The sequence below is a fragment of the Saccopteryx leptura genome, chromosome 5, assembly GCF_036850995.1.
Source record: "Saccopteryx leptura isolate mSacLep1 chromosome 5, mSacLep1_pri_phased_curated, whole genome shotgun sequence".
NCBI lineage: Eukaryota > Metazoa > Chordata > Mammalia > Chiroptera > Emballonuridae > Saccopteryx > Saccopteryx leptura.
Genome location: NC_089507.1, coordinates 136,979,471 through 136,997,417, shown reverse-complemented (window position 1 = coordinate 136,997,417; position 17,947 = coordinate 136,979,471). Strand labels below are relative to the sequence as shown.

Here is a 17,947-nt window from a genome sequence, read left to right as displayed (position 1 = left end):
AACAAATCCTCACCCCTACATTTTGTCTACATTGCTGTTGTAAATAGAAAACTGTTTATTTAAAAAGTTCATCTTGTGTAATGTTAATAAGAGGGTTAGCATTAGCATTTTGATTAGCTTGAATACAAGCTTGATTTTCCTAAGTTATAAATTGTAACTCTCACTTTTATTTCATTTTTTTTCTTAATTTATTTATTCATTTTAGAGAAGAGAGAGAGAGAGAGAGAGAGAGAGAGAGAGAGAGAAGGGGGGAGGAGCAGGAAGCATCAACTCCCATATGTGCCTTGACCTGGCAAGCCCAGGGTTTTGAACCGGCTACCTCAGTGTTCCAGGTTGACACCTGATCCACTGAGCCACCACAGGTCAGGCCCGTAACTCTTGCTTTTGAAAGAACAGTCCAAGCTAACATTTCTAAATTTTTTGAAATAAAACATTCAGAGTCTATGAAGGAGGATAGCAGTTCCTGCGTATAAAGACAGTTAGTTTTATACTGGGAGCAAGCTGATTTTAACTCTTTAAGAGCTTTGACAGAAATTTGGTCATAGTGAGTATAAAAAATGCCTTGTCAGAAAGTTTAGACTGTAATTTAAAAAGTTGCTTTTTTAATTATTTAAAGATAAATGTTTTTTTTATCAGAGGCCAAATGACCCTTGTTATTTTCCTATTGTAAAAGAAATCTTAAAGCTTTGTTAGGGACTTTTTCCAAGCCATGCAGCTTAGTGACTACTGCCTAAGTGGGCTAAAAATAAAACTAATGTTGCTTAGTAATAAGAGATGCATTAGCTTCTATATCTAAAAGTCTATTGTATTGTTAAGTCTATTATAGGGCATCAGAGGAACTAAATTCCCGCTTTCCTCAGTGCCTCCTTTTTCAGGATGTTGCCTTACAAGCAGCCAACTGTCTGAAGAAGCTTGAGATAAATTCTTAAAATGACTTAATTTTGTTTAATTCCTTAGTTTTACAAATTTGAGCATATGTTACACACAAACAAGACAATTTTCAACACAGAAACACAAGTATAACATATAACTTTAATCCTAATACTTGAATTCTTATTTGATTTCAAACTTTGAATATACCTTACAATGTATTAACTAAATTAGCAAGTCTTAAGGATCTATATTCTATTCAATTTAAATTTAAATGAGCACTACTTATAATTTCTAATTTTAAAGCAAAAAATATATGGCTGAAACTATTTTTTCAATATAAAAGCTCGCATTTTTAATCTTTGATTGTAAACACAATTCAAGCCTTAAAAATCACATTTTAGACAACATCAAACAAAAACTAAACAGAAACTAGAATCAGACAAACCAGACCAGACAAACCAAAGAGAACCTGGGATTTCAGAGCACAGTCAGACTAGAAAGATGCCTGCCTGATTTTAATCAGGGCATTTTCTGACAGAGGGACTGACGATGGATGAGACTAAACAAAATTTCCCTAAGAAAATTCTCTTGGCACCTGCTGGGATATTTTCTATAGTCAGATCCAACACACGTCCCCTGCCTCAGTTTCCAGGCAAAGAATAAGAAAGAAACAAAACAATAGCTCAGAAGATTGTAGCTAAAACACCAAAGCAAATTAGTATTTATTTATTTTATTATAAATAAATACTAGAGAATTCTAAGGACTTCATGATTCTTCTATATGTCCTAATTCTAATTGAATTTGTTCCAACTGATGTAAAGCTTTAGGCTTTTCTTCCTTGTCTCCAACTCCATGAATTTGCATCCAGGATTTAAGACAAGCGATCTAATCTGAGCTGTAACAGCATCAGTATAACCAGTTTGTTGTCCCACAGCTGCATAAACACCAATGCCGATGAGCATTTCAAATGTAGCTCCCGGGGGATTATTCCTGGCGTTCATGCGAGATATTTGAAAAGCCTCCTCTCTCCACCAAGATTTGAATTGTAAATATTGTCCTGGTTCCAAAACCATACTAGCAAGTAAATCCCAATCCAAAGGAATGATTAAATGATTATTACAATAGGAAGAGATAAGACCTTGAACATATGAGGACTGAGGTCCATACATAGCAACAGATTGTTTGACTAGCTTTAAGAAAATAAATTCAAATTGGTCAAATTGGATATTATGGCCTCCCCCAGGATCTGGAGCATTAAGAGGAAAAGGCTGTCGAATAATTGGAAAAATAAATGCAGAAAAATTACTAGAATTAGATTCTAAATCATCATGATGCATAAGCACCTGTTGCATTTCAGAGATTTTTAGGGAATTGAAAAATCCTTCCCCTGCTAGTACCAATTAATTTTTTACCTTGAATTGGAGGAGCCATAGGCTCACATATATCTTGCTTTTGAACAGGATAAGCAGTATACTGATTTCCATTCTCCTGTTCCAGTGTAAATTGTAGTTTACTTAATAAATGTTTTAGACAGGCAACATCATCCATAGGGGCTCCCTCATTTTTTAACAAAGAGGGATGAAAGCCTGTGGACAGCTGAATTTCATTAACATTATCAGTAACTTCAGAAGCAGAGACAGTATTGTCCAAGTCATTATTCTGTTCATTCTGTGCTGAATCAAATTCTTCAGGCTCATTAAAAATAACCTCACTCAAGTCTTTAACAGAATCTCCATCTGATTGCAAAGGTCCAAGGGCTGTAGCAATAAGATTATAAGCAGCCCACATTTTAGCATCAAATGGATCTCTGTGCTGATGAACACAGCTTAAAGATTTTCCTACTTGTTGCCAAACATTCTAATTCAATTGATTATCATGCTCAGGAGTATACCAATAACAATGTTTCTGAATAGTATTTAAAAGACGTAACAAAACCTTGTCTTTTATCTGAATCCCAGACCCTTTTAAAAGGGATTTTAAAAATCCCTTGTACATAATTGTCCCATAATGAATAGGATTTCCCATGACTTTGCTAGTTACCCAAAAGTTTCACGTACACAGAGCATCTAACTTACCCTTTCGGGGTTCCACCTGTTCCTAATCTCTTGTTAAGGCCCCACGTTGGGCGCCAAATGTTGTTGTGATTCAGGGGCGCAGAGAGAGAGATCAGCAGACGAAATCATCAAGGACTAGCAAAGGACCACCGCTCGCTCAGACAAATGGCCCCGAGTTCACACTGTGTCCTAATTTTATTCACAAGACTTCAAAAAGCTTGTTTACTGAGAAATTGGCATAATATTAAGTGTAACTTTTACTTAAAGATACATGGAGTGCACCTGCAAGATAGCTTAGTAACAACATAATATCAAAAGGCATTAATTGCTATTGCTTCTATGGATCCCACAACATTCCTCTCCTTATCTTAAGGGATAACCTTGGAAAGTACAGAAATATTTTTTTTTTTTTTTCATTTTTCTGAAGCTGGAAACAGGGAGAGACAGTCAGACAGACTCCCGCATGCGCCCGACCGGGATCCACCGGCACGCCCACCATGGGGCAACGCTCTGCCCACCAGGGGGCGATGCTCTGCCCATCCTGGGCGTCGCCATATTGCGACCAGAGCCACTCTAGCGCCTGGGGCAGAGGCCACAGAGCCATCCCCAGCGCCCGGGCCATCTTTGCTCCAATGGAGCCTTGGCTGCGGGAGGGGAAGAGAGAGACAGAGAGGAAAGTGCAGCGGAGGGGTGGAGAAGCAAATGGGCGCTTCTCCTGTGTGCCCTGGCCGGGAATCGAACCCGGGTCCTCCGCACGCTAGGCCGACGCTCTACCGCTGAGCCAACCGGCCAGGGCGGAAAGTACAGAAATCTTATGAGAATGTTTTACTGAGAAAAGCCCAGCAACTGCCTTCAGTCACATAGACCTGTTTCAGTGACCCGCCTTCAAGTCACAAAACAATTTTCTTGACAAAACATTCTTTTCTTGTTGGCTGTGTTCCCATCCAAGGCCGTGCAATGGGTTATTCCACTACAGGGGGTGCAGTAAGGAGCTGAATGAATCATCTACAGCTCTGAAAAATGAGTAGTTGACATTATTTTTGAAAGTTTCATTTTATAGTCTATTCTTTTAGGCTACTAAGATATTCTCAATAACACTAACCTGATTAACAGTTAAAGGTCAGTCACTAAGCAAATAAAAGTAAATCAGTGAGATTTGTGGAAGGTTAGCTAGCCAAGATAAAATAAAGACAGTACCTCATGTTATATATTCTTATAAATGTGCCTTTGAGAATATTTGCTTCAGGCAGAATTTTGTGTTTTCTTAATCTAAGGATACGAGAGCTCCAGAAAGAGATGGAAGAGTGAGGCAGACGGTCAAAAGATAGTTTAATGTGGCTGGAGACAGACATAGGAGGTATGAAAACTCTCCAGGCCAAAAAAATATTTAAAACTTATGTATCTGTCTACCATTCCATTTTTTTGGAAACACATACTAGTGTAATCTTTTATTGTCCAGGTGAAGATGTGTATTAACATTCTATTAGCCAGATGCCTTTGTAGTTTTTGTTTTGTTTTGTTTTGTTTTTTGGGCAGAGAGAGGGAGAGAGTCAGAGAAAGGGACAGATAGGAAGGAAGAGAGATGAGAAGCATCAATTCTTTATGGCAGCACCTTAGTTTCTCAGTGATTGCTTTCTCATATGTGCCTTGACCAGGGAGCTCCAGCAGAACGAGTGACCCCTTGCTCAAGCCAGTGACCATGGGGGCATGTCTATGATCCCACACTCAAGCCAGAGGCCCTGTGCTCAAGCTGATGAGCCCGCACTCAAGCCCGCGACCTTGGGATTTCGAACCTTGGTCCTCTGCATCCCAGTTCGATGTACTATCCACTACACCACCACTTGGTCAGGCTCCCTTTGTAGTTTTAAGCATTTGTTAAATGCTTACATATACCTTGAAAAGCTTTGAGGGAGACAAAAAATAAGACAAAATTCTTCAAGGAATGTTATAATCTAACTGGGGAGCCTAGAAGAAAGAATGAGAAAATACTTCAATATGTTAGACTTCATAATAAACTTTTTAAAAAGAAGGAATAAGTGAATGCAGCCTGAGGTATTCAGGGAGGATTTCCATGGAGGAAGTACAAGTGGAAAAAGCTTGTTTTGAAAAACAGTAAAAATGGTAGGGAAAGAAAGGGTGTTTCTGTCAGAGGGAATAATAGCAATGACCAAAAAAGAGTAGGAATTGCCACATTGTGAACCCCCTCCTCTCCAGGACCCTCCTTGTCTGGTCAGTTGTCATGCATAATTTATTCCATCTGCACTGGCTCTTTCCTTCAACCCACACACATCCACTCACAAACCCAGTGACTTTCTTTAGTTCTCATTGATTGCTTCTTAAAAATCTTCTCTTGGCCTGACCTGTGGTGGCGTAGTGGATAAAGTGTCGACCTGGAAATGCTGAGGTCGCCGGTTCGAAACCCTGGGCTTGCCTGGTCAAGGCACATATGGGAGTTGATGCTTCCTGCTCCTCCCTCCCTTCTCTCTCTGTCTCTCTCCTCTCTCTCTTTCCCTCTCTCTCTCCTTTCTAAAATGAATAAATAAAAATAAAAAATAAAAAAAGAATCTAAAAAAAAAAAAATCTTCTCTTGATTTGTCGATTCCTTACTTTCCTGATTCTTCTTCTATCTCTTTAACATCTCAGTTTGCTTTTTCTGCTTACCCCTTCTTTCATTCATTAAACATTAATTGAGCATCTCTTAGGGATGTCACTAGGCACTAGAGAAATAAATGAATGAATAAGTGTACAGTTTCTGCCTTCTTAACATTTATGTATGACAGACATATAAACATAATTAAAATATTATGTGGCAGGTGGACCAATGGGGTTTAACAGAATGCCAGGAGAGAAGTAACATAACTCCCCTGGGGATAAGAGAGTAGGGGCATCCAGAGGAAGCTTCTTAAAGTAGGTAACACCTGAGCTGAATCTTAAAAGATAAGCAAGAATTAGCCAAGCAAATGGAGGCAGGTGTGTGTGTGTGTGGAAGCTGGAAGGGCATCTCGGAGAGGAAACAACATGGGCAAAGGCAAGAATTGGCCCAGCATGCACCCTTGAGGTTATTGAACACAATTTGGGGTAGAGATTGGTGGGAAAGGAAGCTGGAGTGGTATTTAGTTGCTGGGTCACAGAAGGCCTTCAGGGCCTTGTTAAGTACAGTGTGTCTGTAAAGTCATGGTGCACCTTTGACCGGTCGCAGGAAAGCAACAAAGACGATAGAAATGTGAAATCTGCACCAAATAAAAAAGAAAACCCTCCCAGTTTCTGTAGGATGATGTGGCAGCTGTGCGCATGCGCAGATGATGACGTAACACCATGTATACAGCGGAGCAGCCCACGGCCATGGCAGTCAAGATGTGGATGGTACAGAGTGTTCTGTGGCTCACTAAATTCGAATCCGTGACCAAAGTGCAATGTGAATATCGGTGCATTTATAACGAAGTGCCACCACATAGGAATAACATTACTTGGTGGGATAAGCAGTTGAAGGAAACCCGCAGTTTGGTGGAGAAACCCCATTCTGGTAGGCCATCAGTCAGTGACGAGTCTGTAGAGGCTATAGGGATAGCTACCTAAGGAGCACTAAAAAATCTGTGCGTGAGCCCACATCGAACTTCACTGAATAGATATTAAACTGGGAGAGTTTTCCTTTTATTTGGTGCAGATTTTACATTTCTATTGTCTTTTGTTGCTTTCCTGTGACCGGTCAAAAGTGCACCATGACTTTACGGATACACTGTAGTTTGCCTTTAATTTTGCAGGTAGTGGAAAGATTTTGGATGGCTGTCAGCAAAGGAGGGACAGCGCTATACGTTTCATGTAAATGAGTGGATACCCATTGCCTTTGCTCATGTTCATTTCCTTTATTCCATCTGCACAACATAAAAAGTTCATACATTTCTAAAAAGACTGAATTTTACTTCTAGTTTAGGCTCATTACGTTGCAGGTATATTGGGCATAAATTCTCCTTTACATTTGCTCAGATTTATTACTGATTTTCAATAGTAATAATCCAACTTGGGAAAGCAAACCTGAGACTTGAACGTGTTTCACTTTTCAAGGTGCTGCCACATGATAGCAAAGCTCGACGACTTTTTGTAACAAGCGGTGGGCTTAAAAAGATTCAAGAGATAAAAGCAGAACCTGGATCTCTTCTACAAGAATACATCCACAGTATTAACAACTGCTACCCAGAGGAAATAGTAAGGTGGGAAAAATAGACTTTGAGATATTAAAAATTAAAATGTATTTTCTGTTTTCAGTAGATTTTATTTACACTGTGTCAAAATGTGGACTTTGAAATACTACATGAGATCAACTCATATCTTTACCTCTTCTCTTGATTGCTTTTTCCCATCAAGTTAAATAATGTTCTGATTGCCACACACATTTACAGGAAACTGGGATTTTATTTGAGACATTTTGTACCAATTTAAGATATGCTTTACTAAGGAATACCTAATACAGAGTCCAAAATTAAATTAATCTTTCATGTGAACCCGATTTAGAAAGGGCCTATAGATTCTGATTTTCATAGTCTCCTACATATTATTATTATTAAGCTGATTGTGTCAAAAAGAAAGTTATAATCTGTATTTAAAAAATTAAATGATATTGTTTATGATACACAGGTGCTTCATAGTAATGTAGCAGGACATACTTTCAAGATTAACTTTAATAAATAAGGTTGATTTGAATTTGGAGAACATTAAACCTAAGCCTCAGACTTTGTAAGCTGTATTTTTCTAATCTTGCACTTATTTCTTACTTCTTCTAATTAATTAATATTAGAGAATATAAATTCCAATTTTAAAACATGTATTAAATTATTCTTTCTATTTAATATCAGTGGTTTTTAATACATATTGTAAAACTGATTTTAAAAGCACAAAAATCATTTTCTTTAAAATTAAAATGTTTTCCATTCACATATAATTCTGCAATTAAATTCTTTCCAAAGATATAAAATTTGTACTTTTGGGAGGCTTAAAAGAACCCTTGACCAAAAGAGTTCCAGTAAGGTAGCTTTGAAAATACTAATGCATATAAAATATACCAGAGGAGTAGTATATCACAAAATGTATATCAACTATATATAACTTAAAAATATAGTAATATACCAAAAAGTTTATACAGCACATAAAATATGTGTAAAACCACTAAACAAAGGAAATATGAAAATCTTTTTCTCCAGAAAGTTGATTTGTACATATTTACATGTCCCTTTAGGAAGAATGCTATTTTATATAAGTTTAAAATAACTTTAAATACAATTTCTAACATAAAATTACAAACCTGGTCAAGGCACATATGGGAGTTGATGCTTCCAGCTCCTCCCCACCTTCTTTCTCTGTCTCTCTCTCCTCTCTGTCTCTCTTTCTCCCTTTCTCTCTCCTCTCTAAAATGAATAAATAAAATTAAAAAAAAAAAATTTCCTTCAAAATTACAAAAAGTCAAACTAAAGGGTCCTCCAAATGGAATGACCTTTCAGAATTAACCAATGGTGAAGTACTTTCTTGAATAGAAGTCTTCTTTCTACTCCTTTCTAGTATTGTTTTACAAAGCACAGGGAAAATAAAAAACCCTGTCATATTAGACTCTAATTTGGTACTTTCTCAAAATACCACTATAAAATTTTAACTTCTAATATTCTGTAGTCTGGGATTTTATTTTAAAAATTGGCTAATTATCATGAAGAATTTTGGTTAGCTGACCTGAAAAGTTTCTGATATATTTTAAAGCATTAGGTTCTATAAAATAGTGTTTTATAAAAATATTTGAAACATTGTCTTTCTATGAAAAGAGACAACTATAGTCTTGAAATGGTTCTATGTTTGCAATCATATTCTCAAGAATCACGTTGTGACAATTTTAGAACTAATTATTTTTTATAAGAGATTATAGAGGGTTATATTCTCACTGCTCTTATTAGCCTAAACATTTACTTCATATTCCTTTTCAATTTTTATAATCTTTAAAAATTTCTAATAAAGTACTTGGTGTGATGAGGGAGAAAGGACCCAGGACTAGATGTTAGCTCTAAGTTCTAGTCCTTGTCCACTCTGTAGCCAGAGGTATTTTTGGAACTCTTTTGTCTTCTGGATCTCTGTCAAATCTGGGGAGGGGAAGATGCTTTTAGGAAACATCTAATATGGAGAGGGAGGCGTGCATACATTCTTCCACTGGGCACATTCTGATATGGCAACTGTATAATAACCCAGTTTCTACATGGGTCTAGGGTAAGGTGACTTCATTTATATCAGGGGTACTCAACCTTTTTATACCTACCGCCCACTTTTGTATCTCTGTTAGTAGTAAAATTTTCTAACCGCCCACCGGTTCCACAGTAATGGTGATTTATAAAGTAGGGAGGTAACTTTACTTTATAAAATTTATAAAGCAGAGTTACAGCAAGTTAAAGCATATAATTTTATGTTGGATTTTTGCTAAGTTTGGCAGAATAAATCTTTATTAAACAACTTACTATAGTTAAATCTGTCTTTTTATTTATATTTTGGTTGCTCCGCTACCACCCACCTTGAAAGCTGGAACGCCCACTAGTGGGCAGTAGGGACCAGGTTGACTACCACTGATTTATATGTTTAAAGCCAGATTGAGGTAAATTGGGATAACCGTGGTTGACAGGCAGAGAAAAGCAATTTCCAGGTTTTTTTTTTTTGGAGATTTCATTTTGATTCTTTTATGAGCAGTATGTGATTAGCAGCTACCATGAAGCAGCACAATTTTTTAAAGTTTGGGATTTTTAAAATCTACTTCTTGCCATTTACATTAAAAACAATACCTTTCTTGTATCTGACATATTTCTAAGGCTTGGGAAGGTGAGGTCTACTTTAAAATTTCTGACTTAGAGAAATGGTTGTGAATTCCTCGATGTATGAATACTTTGAAGAGATCCACTGTTGAAAGAATATTTTCAGACTAGGTGCCTTCCGATGAAAAACATTCTTAAAGGAAGCTTTTTATGTATGTATAAATGTATCTGTGACTACCTATAAAAGCACCCTAAGAAAATACAACTCTGTTTTGCTATGATTTGAAAAATTGTGAAAGAAATTAATATACTATCAATTATGAGTTTTTAAGTCAAGCATCTGAGGATAAAGATATCTAACAAAAGACAAAGCATTAAGTTTTATCTGGAGAAAACACCTTAGGAGGCTTACTTATTTTAAGTGTTTTAAAAATGTTTACATTATACTTTAGATTTTTTACTCATTTATTATATTCTAGAATGTCTGCCATATTTTATTTGACATATTTCTATATGCATGTAAATTCAATGCATTAGTCAATGCATTAAATAATTTTATACTAAATCTTTCATAAAATAATCTATTTATAAATATAAACTTGTAGTACTATAAAATGCCCAAGAACAAATGAGATTAATTTCCTAGGTTTGTATGATGGAATATTTGTAAACCATTTATGAAATAGTTCCTTAATATGAATTATACGCCCAGAAATTTTTGTTTTTATAGGTGACCAGATCTGATTAAAATATACATTGGGAATAATCTCTAAGATAATCAGCATACATAAGTTAATTAGTAATGATAGACTGTGTTATCTAATTTATGGAAAAATTATAAAGCTATGATCATTAAAGCAATATCAGTCACTTGACATAATAAAAATAATTGCTTTAGTAAAATACTATCACAGGATCCAAGTATCTTGCTTTGAAAATATCCTTTTTTTTTTTTTTTTTTGCCACTGCATTGGTATCCATTAAGTGTTTTGTTATTTATCTAGCACAGTCTTGTGAGTTGGTGTTCTTTTTCTTGATAGTCTCTAACCTTGTGCATAGTACATTACTGGAGCACAATTATTCAAAGGTTTTATTCATAGAATTATGTCAGATAAAAAATTTATATTGAATTTTTTGTACCTATTGTGCTGAATCTTTTCACAAATATCTCATAGAAATTTTTCTTTTTCAGATACTATTCTCCTGGATATTCAGAAACACTTTTGCAGAGAGTGGACAGCTATCAACCGTTCTCTAACTAAGCAAAGTTATTTATTTTTACTTGACTTCACAGCACAGTAGTTACGAATAACAGTTGTTAAAGTTCTTTCTAAATATTTGAATTGAGTACATTCTAGATTTATTCAATATAAAATACCTTTAGATAATATTTTCTAAATGTATATAATACTTTAAATAGTAGCTTAAATATATGAGAAACTATTCATGGCCATTTATACAGGATTTACTTTAAAGGTAGATTTAAAAAATACATTAAAGAATTTTAAGGCATTTGTTATTGAAATTTATTACTTAAAGGGGGTGGGGAAGGGGCTGAGGGTAGAGCTAGGATAGGTGGTGATGAAAGGAGACTTAACTTGGGTGGTGAAGACACAAAACAATATACAGATGATGTGTTATAGAATTGTACACCTAAAACTGAAAGGCACAAACCGTGGGCCAAACCAAAACCACAAAGCTAGTGTATTCCAAAAGGAAAATTTATTTGAAAAGCACCTGGGTGCAAGTGGGCTAAGACCAGCGAGGGGTGTCAGCCCTGAGCTGCAGGAAGGAATGGTAGATATAGAGTCTAGGGGCAGATGAGCATATCTTGGTTTATGGCATTGGTCACTGACTTGATGATGAGCATGAGAAGGTAGATTCAACTGCAGAAACACCTCCTTTGCAAGTTTTTTTCTGATGTAGCACAGGCCTGATCAGCATGGTCCTATCTGGTGTCTTTGGTAAATCTCCAAGACAGCTGAAGTCAGGTGTCTCCCAGGAAGAGCTGGAACCTGGCACCTCTGGGCCTGTGGCTAGGCTTTTATAAAAAAACTACTGTAAAATTAATAAAAAAAAAAATAAGAAGAAAAAACAAAACAAAACTACTGTGATTTAAACTCCCCTAATTGTCAGGTCCCTCCTCAATGTAAGCTTTTCCTGACATTCCTGCAAAGGTAAATTTTTTGCTACATTTCAAAGTAAAGGCCAGGAAGCCATGAAGAGAGTGAATAGCAAGCAAATTACAGCCTTACAGTGGGGGATGAGAATGTTCTTTTTAGAGCCCTTCTTCCTCCTTTGGGCTTACATTGTTCTCAGGATGGCAGCTGAGTAACCATTTTATCTATCAAAAACCTGTATGATTTTATTAACCAATAAAAAATAAAACAATAATAAAAAATACTTTTATAGCTATTTTTGCCAATTCTTCATAGGCTGAGGCAAGGAAAACTGGCCTTGCAAATTCCACAGTAGATTAAAGAAGGGAAATAGTTGAGAGGAAACTGATGACCAAAGTACAGGGCAGAAAGTACAGAAATACAGAGATTCTAAAGCTGGTGACATAAATGCATTAACCAAATACACAGATTCTATGAATAACCTGCCATCAGTAACCTCAAGAACTTTGGAAACTCTCCTTTTCATCCCAAGTTTTTTTGGGTTGTTTTTTTTTTTTTTTTTTTTTGTATTTTTCTGAAGTTGGAAACGGGGAGGCAGTCAGACATACTGCATGCCCCCGACCGGGATCCACCCGGCATGCCCACCAGGGGGCAGTACTCTGCCCATCTGGGCATTGCTCTGTTGCAACCAGAACAATTCTAGCGCCTGAGGCAGAGGCCACAGAGCCATCCCCAGCGCGCCGGGCCATCTTTGCTCCAGTGGAGCCTCGGCTGTGGGAGGGGAAGAGAAAGACAGAGAGGAAGGAGAGGGGGAGGGGTGGAGAAGCAGATGGGCGCTTCTCCTGTGTGCCCTGGAATCGAACCCGGGACTCCTGCATGCCAGGCCGACGCTCTACCACTGAGCCAACCAGCCAGGGCCTCATCCCAAGTTTTTAAAGCTCTTTTCTTACCCTACCTAAACTGTTCCTTACTTTTCATGGCTGGAGAAAATAGAAGCCAACATTAAGCATTATAATACTGAAGACATACTTTTCACTTTCATTGAAAGATTTCCTAGTTTAGCTCTGCTTATGAAACAACAAGGAAGCAGTAAAATGGATCTTCAGTATTGTTTTTGTCCTAGCTTCACTTTTTCAAGTTACAAAAGTCACATTTTTAAGAGTTTTAAGACATAATTTGAAATGAACACCATCAAGCTAAGACTTTACATGCATCCTCCTTGGCTTAGGGAGCTAAAATGGAGTAGGGTTTCAATAAATGTATTGGGGTGACATTGGTTCACATGGAAAGACTTTTAAGGTCTTTAGTGCAAATACTAACTCTGCCATTTTATGATATTTATGGCAAATATCTTTTTACTTTGCAATTTATTATTCAATATTGTTATAATTTTTTGACACTCAAATGCTTATGCAGACACATCTATGTGATTTCTTTCATTGTTTTGTGGTTAGTTTTTTCCTATTCAGGCATCACTTAAATATTCATTTATATTTTCTTTTAGTTCTTTTCCAGTATCATTTTCACATTTGTCTCTTTAAGCCAACTGAAATGTATTTTAGTACATAGTATGAAGTAAGCATCTAATCCTTTTGTTTCCCTCTCAAAAAATTGGCTGGTTTTCCTAGTACAACAATAGTTATTGAATAATAATCCATGTCCTCCTTATTGGTGATGCTTCATTTATTAGCATAATGAATTTTCTTCCAAGGCTATTTGTTCTGAAATATTAATCTACCAATCTTTTCTCAGTAGTTCAAAATCATTGTAATTACTCTGGGTTTAAAAGATGTAAAAACATCTGGTACAGTTACTCTTCTGTTACTACTCTTCCTTTTCAAAAGTATTTTGGTTACTTCTATTTTTTCCTCCAAACAAAAATTTATTTTTTTCAACTTTAAATTAAAGTCCCATTGGAGTGTGGGTTGAAATCACCAATAAATATAGATAAATGTATCTCAGAATGTAACTGATTTCTCAATTTATTAAAAACTTTGTCTCATGTTTTCTTTTTTTGCAGAGATTCCTTCCAGTTCTTCCCAATATTACTTATATGTGAATGGAATCTTTTATTTATGTATATATAATGATAAGTTATATGTATTATAATAGAATCTGCAACACCATGGGACAATGCTCCAACCAACTGAACTAGTGGGCCAGGGCAAGTTATTGATTTTTTAAAAAAAAAATTTATTAATTTTAGCTTATTGTGTTAACATGGATTCAAGTGTCCCACTCAGTATAACTTCCTCACCCCACCCCCTTGTCCCCCCTTTATTCCCCTCCCTCTAACTCCCTCCCTTCCTTCTGGGACTTGCTGTCCTGTTATCTGTATCTCTGTGTTATGTATATATAATTTCACTAATCCCTTCACCCTCTCTGATCCCGTCCCCTCATCCCCTTTCCCTCTGACAGCTTAAGCTCTGCTCCCTGTGACTCTGCCTCTACCTCTATTTCATTCCTCAGTTCACTTTGTTCATTAGATTCCACATATAAGTGAGATCATATGATATTTGTCTTTCTCTGCCTGGCTTATTTCACTTAGCATAATAATCTCCGGGTCCATCCATGCCATCACAAAAGGTAAGGTTTCCTTCTTTTTCATGGCCATGTAGTATTCCATTGTGTATATGTACCACTGCTTTTTAATCTACTCGTCCACTGACAGACACTTGGGCTGTTTCCAGAACTTGGCTATTGTAAACAATGCTGCAATAAACATGGGGGAGCATATCTTCTTTTGAATCAGTGATTTGGTATTCTTAGGATATATTCCCAAAAGTGGGATAGCTGGGTCAAAAGGCAGTTCCATTTTTAATTTTTTGAGGAAACACCATACTGTTTTCCACAGTGGCTGCCCCAGTCTGCATTCCCACCAGCAGTGCAGGAGGATTCCCTTTTCTCCACACCCTCACCAACACTGTGTGTTGATTTGTAAGTGAGCGTCATTCTAACAGGTATGAGGTAGTATCTCATGTATCTCATTGTGGTTTTAATTTGAAATCTCTGATGATTAATGTTGTTGAAGATTTTTCATCTGCCTATTGACCATCTGTATGTCCTCTTTGGAAAAGTGTCTCTTTAGTTCTTTTGCCCATTTTTTAATTTGATTGTTTACCTTCGTGGTGTTGAGTTCTAGAAGTTCTTTATAAATTTTGGTTATTAACCCCTTATCAGACGAATTGACAACTATGTTCTCCCATTGTGTGTTTTGTCTTTTTATATTGTTCATGGTGTCTTTTGCTGTGCAAAAGCTTTTTAGTTTGATATAGTCCCATTTGTTTATCTTGTTGTTTACTTCACTTGCCCATGGAGATAAATTGGCAAAAAATATTGCTAAGAGAGATATCGGTGACTTTACTGCCTATGTTTTCTTCCAAGATGTTTATGGTTTCGTGACTTACATTTAAGTCTTTTATCTATTTTGAGATTATTTTTGTGAATGGTGTAAGTTGGTGGTCTAGTTTTATTTTTTTAAATGGACCTATCCAATTTTCCAACACCATTTATTAAAGAGACTGTCTTTACTCCACTGTATGTTCTTACCTCCTTTTTCAAATATCAATTGACTGTAAAGGCATGGATTTATTTCTGGGTTCTCTGTTGTGTTCCATTGATCTGTATGACTGTTCTTATGCCAGTACAAAGCTGTTTTGATTACTATGGCCTTGTAATATAACTTGATATCAGGAAGTGTGATACCTCCCACTTTATTCTTCATTTTCAAGATTGCGGAGGCAAGATTCGTGTTCTTCTTTGGTTCAATATAAATTTTTGGAATATTTGTTCTATAACTTTGAAGTTTGCCATTGGTATTTTAATAGGAATTGCATTGAATTTATAAATTGCTTGGGGTAATATAGACATTGTAATGATGTTTATTCTTCCTAACCATGAACATGGTATATGCTTCCACTTGCTTGTATCTTCCTTGATTTCTCTTTTCAATTTCTTATTTTCCCAGTACATATCTTTTACCTCCTTGGTTAAGTTTACTGCTAGGTACTTTATTTTTTTGTTGTTATTGCAATAGCTAAGGGGATTATTTCCTTAATTTTTCTTTCAGACAGTTTATTGTTGGTGTATAAAAATGCCACTGATTTCTAAATATACTAATTTTATATCCTGCCACCTTGCTGAATTCACTTATCAGTCCTAGTAGTTTTTTGACTGAGACATTAGGGTTTTCTATATACAATATCATGTCATCAGCAAATAATGATAGTTTTACTTCTTCTTTTTCAATTTGGATACCTTTTATTTCTTCTTCTTGTCTGATTGCTGTGGCTAAGACTTCCAGAACTATGTTGAATAAGAGTGATGAAAGGGGGCATCCCTGACTTGTTCCTGATCTTAAGGGGATTGCTCTTAATTTTTGTCCATTGAGTATGATGTTAGCTGTGGGTTTGTCATAAATGGTATTTATTATGTTGAGGTATGTTCCCTGTATTCCCACTTTGCTGAGAGTTTTGATCATGAATGGGTGCTGGATTTTAACAGATGCTTTTTCTGCATCTATTGATATAATCATGTGATATTTATCCTTCCTTTTTTTATATGATGAATCACATTTATTGATTTGTGATTGTTGTAACCATCCTTGCCTCCCTGGAATGAATCCCACTTGATCATGATGTATGATTTTTTTACTGTGTTGCTGGATTAGGTTTGCTAATATTTTGTTGAGAATTTTAGCATCTATGTTCATTAGGGATATTGGCCTATGGTATTCTTTCTTTGTAATATCTTTACCTGGTTTTGGAATGTGGATAATGTTTGCCTCATAAAAGAAGCTTGAAAGTCTTTTCCTCTCTTGAATTTTTGGAAATAGCTTGAGAAGAATAGGTGTTAGTTCTTCTTTGAATGTTTGGTAAAATTGGCCTCTGAAGCTATCTGGTCCAGGACCAGATTGCTGGGAAATTTTTGATAAATGTTTCAATTTTATTTTTTACAATAAGTCTGTTTAGGTTTTCTGATTCTTCTAGATTAAGTTTTGGAAGATTGTATGTTTCTAGGAATTTATCCATTTCACCTAGCTTGTCTAATTTTTTGGCATATAGATCTTCATAGTATTTTCTTACAATCCTTTGTATTTCTGTGGTGTCAGTTGTTACTTCTCTATTTTCATTTCTAATTTTATTTATTTAGTTCTCTCTCTCTCTCTCTCTCTCTCTCTCTCTCTCTTTGTTTTCTGATGAGTCTGGTTAAAGGTTTGTCAATCTTGTTTACCTTTTCAAAGAACCAGCTCTTGGTTTCATTGATCTTTTGTATTGTGTTTTTAGCCTCTATGTCATTTATTTCTGCTTTGATCTTTATTATTTCCTTCCTTCTACTTCCTCTGGGCTTTATTTGTTGTTCTTTTTTTTTTTTTTTTTTTTTTTTTTTTGTATTTTTCTGAAGTTGGAAACAGGGAGGCAGTCAGACAGATTCCCGCATACGCCTGACCGGGATCCACCCGGCATATCCACCAGGGAGCGATGCTCTGCCCATCTGGGGCATTGTTCTGTTGCAACCAGAGCCACTCGAGCGCCTGAGGCAGAGGCCACAGAGGCATCCTCAGCACCCGGGCCAACTTTGCTCCAATGGAGCCTCGGCTGTGGGAGGAGAAGAGAGAGACAGAGAGAAAAGAGAGGGGGAGGAGTGGAGAAGCAGATGGGCGCTTCTCCTGTGTGCCCTGGCCAGGAATCAAACCTGGGACTCCCACATGCCAGGCTGACACTCTACCACTGAGCCAAGTGGCCAGGGCCTGTTGTTCTTTTTTTAGTTCTTTTAGATGCAGGGTTAAGTTGTTTATTTTAGCGTTTTCTTACTTCTTAAGGTATGCCTGTAATGCTATGCACTTCCCTCTCATGACTGCTTTTGCTGTGTCCCATAAATTTTGAGTTGTTGTATATTCATTTTCACTTGTTTCAAGGAAATTTTCTATTTCTTCCTTGATCTTATTGTTAACCCATTCATTATTTAATAACATGCTATTTAGCCATCAAGTGTTTGAATATTTTTTTGTTTTTCTATTTTAGTTGATTTCTAGTTTCATGCCATTGTGATCAGAGAAGATGTTTGATATGATTTCAGTCTTCTTAAATTTATTGAGACTTCTTTTGTGTCCTAACATGTGGTCTA

The 17,947-nt window shown here is 36.3% G+C and overlaps 1 protein-coding gene across 3 annotated transcripts in view; it reads left to right on the top strand.

Annotated features, from left to right (window-relative positions):
* The window catches only part of SPAG6 (sperm associated antigen 6), a 64,643-nt gene extending 53,605 nt beyond the window's left edge, over positions 1–11,038 (top strand). For all 3 annotated transcript variants that reach the window (XM_066385087.1, XM_066385088.1, XM_066385086.1), the window contains 2 exons: positions 6,991–7,136; positions 10,894–11,038. In XM_066385087.1, the coding sequence (XP_066241184.1) occupies positions 6,991–7,136; positions 10,894–10,963 (216 nt within the window). In that variant the 3' untranslated portion in view covers positions 10,964–11,038. The remainder of the gene's footprint in view (positions 1–6,990; positions 7,137–10,893) is intronic.
* Positions 11,039–17,947: the final 6,909 nt, after the last annotated feature.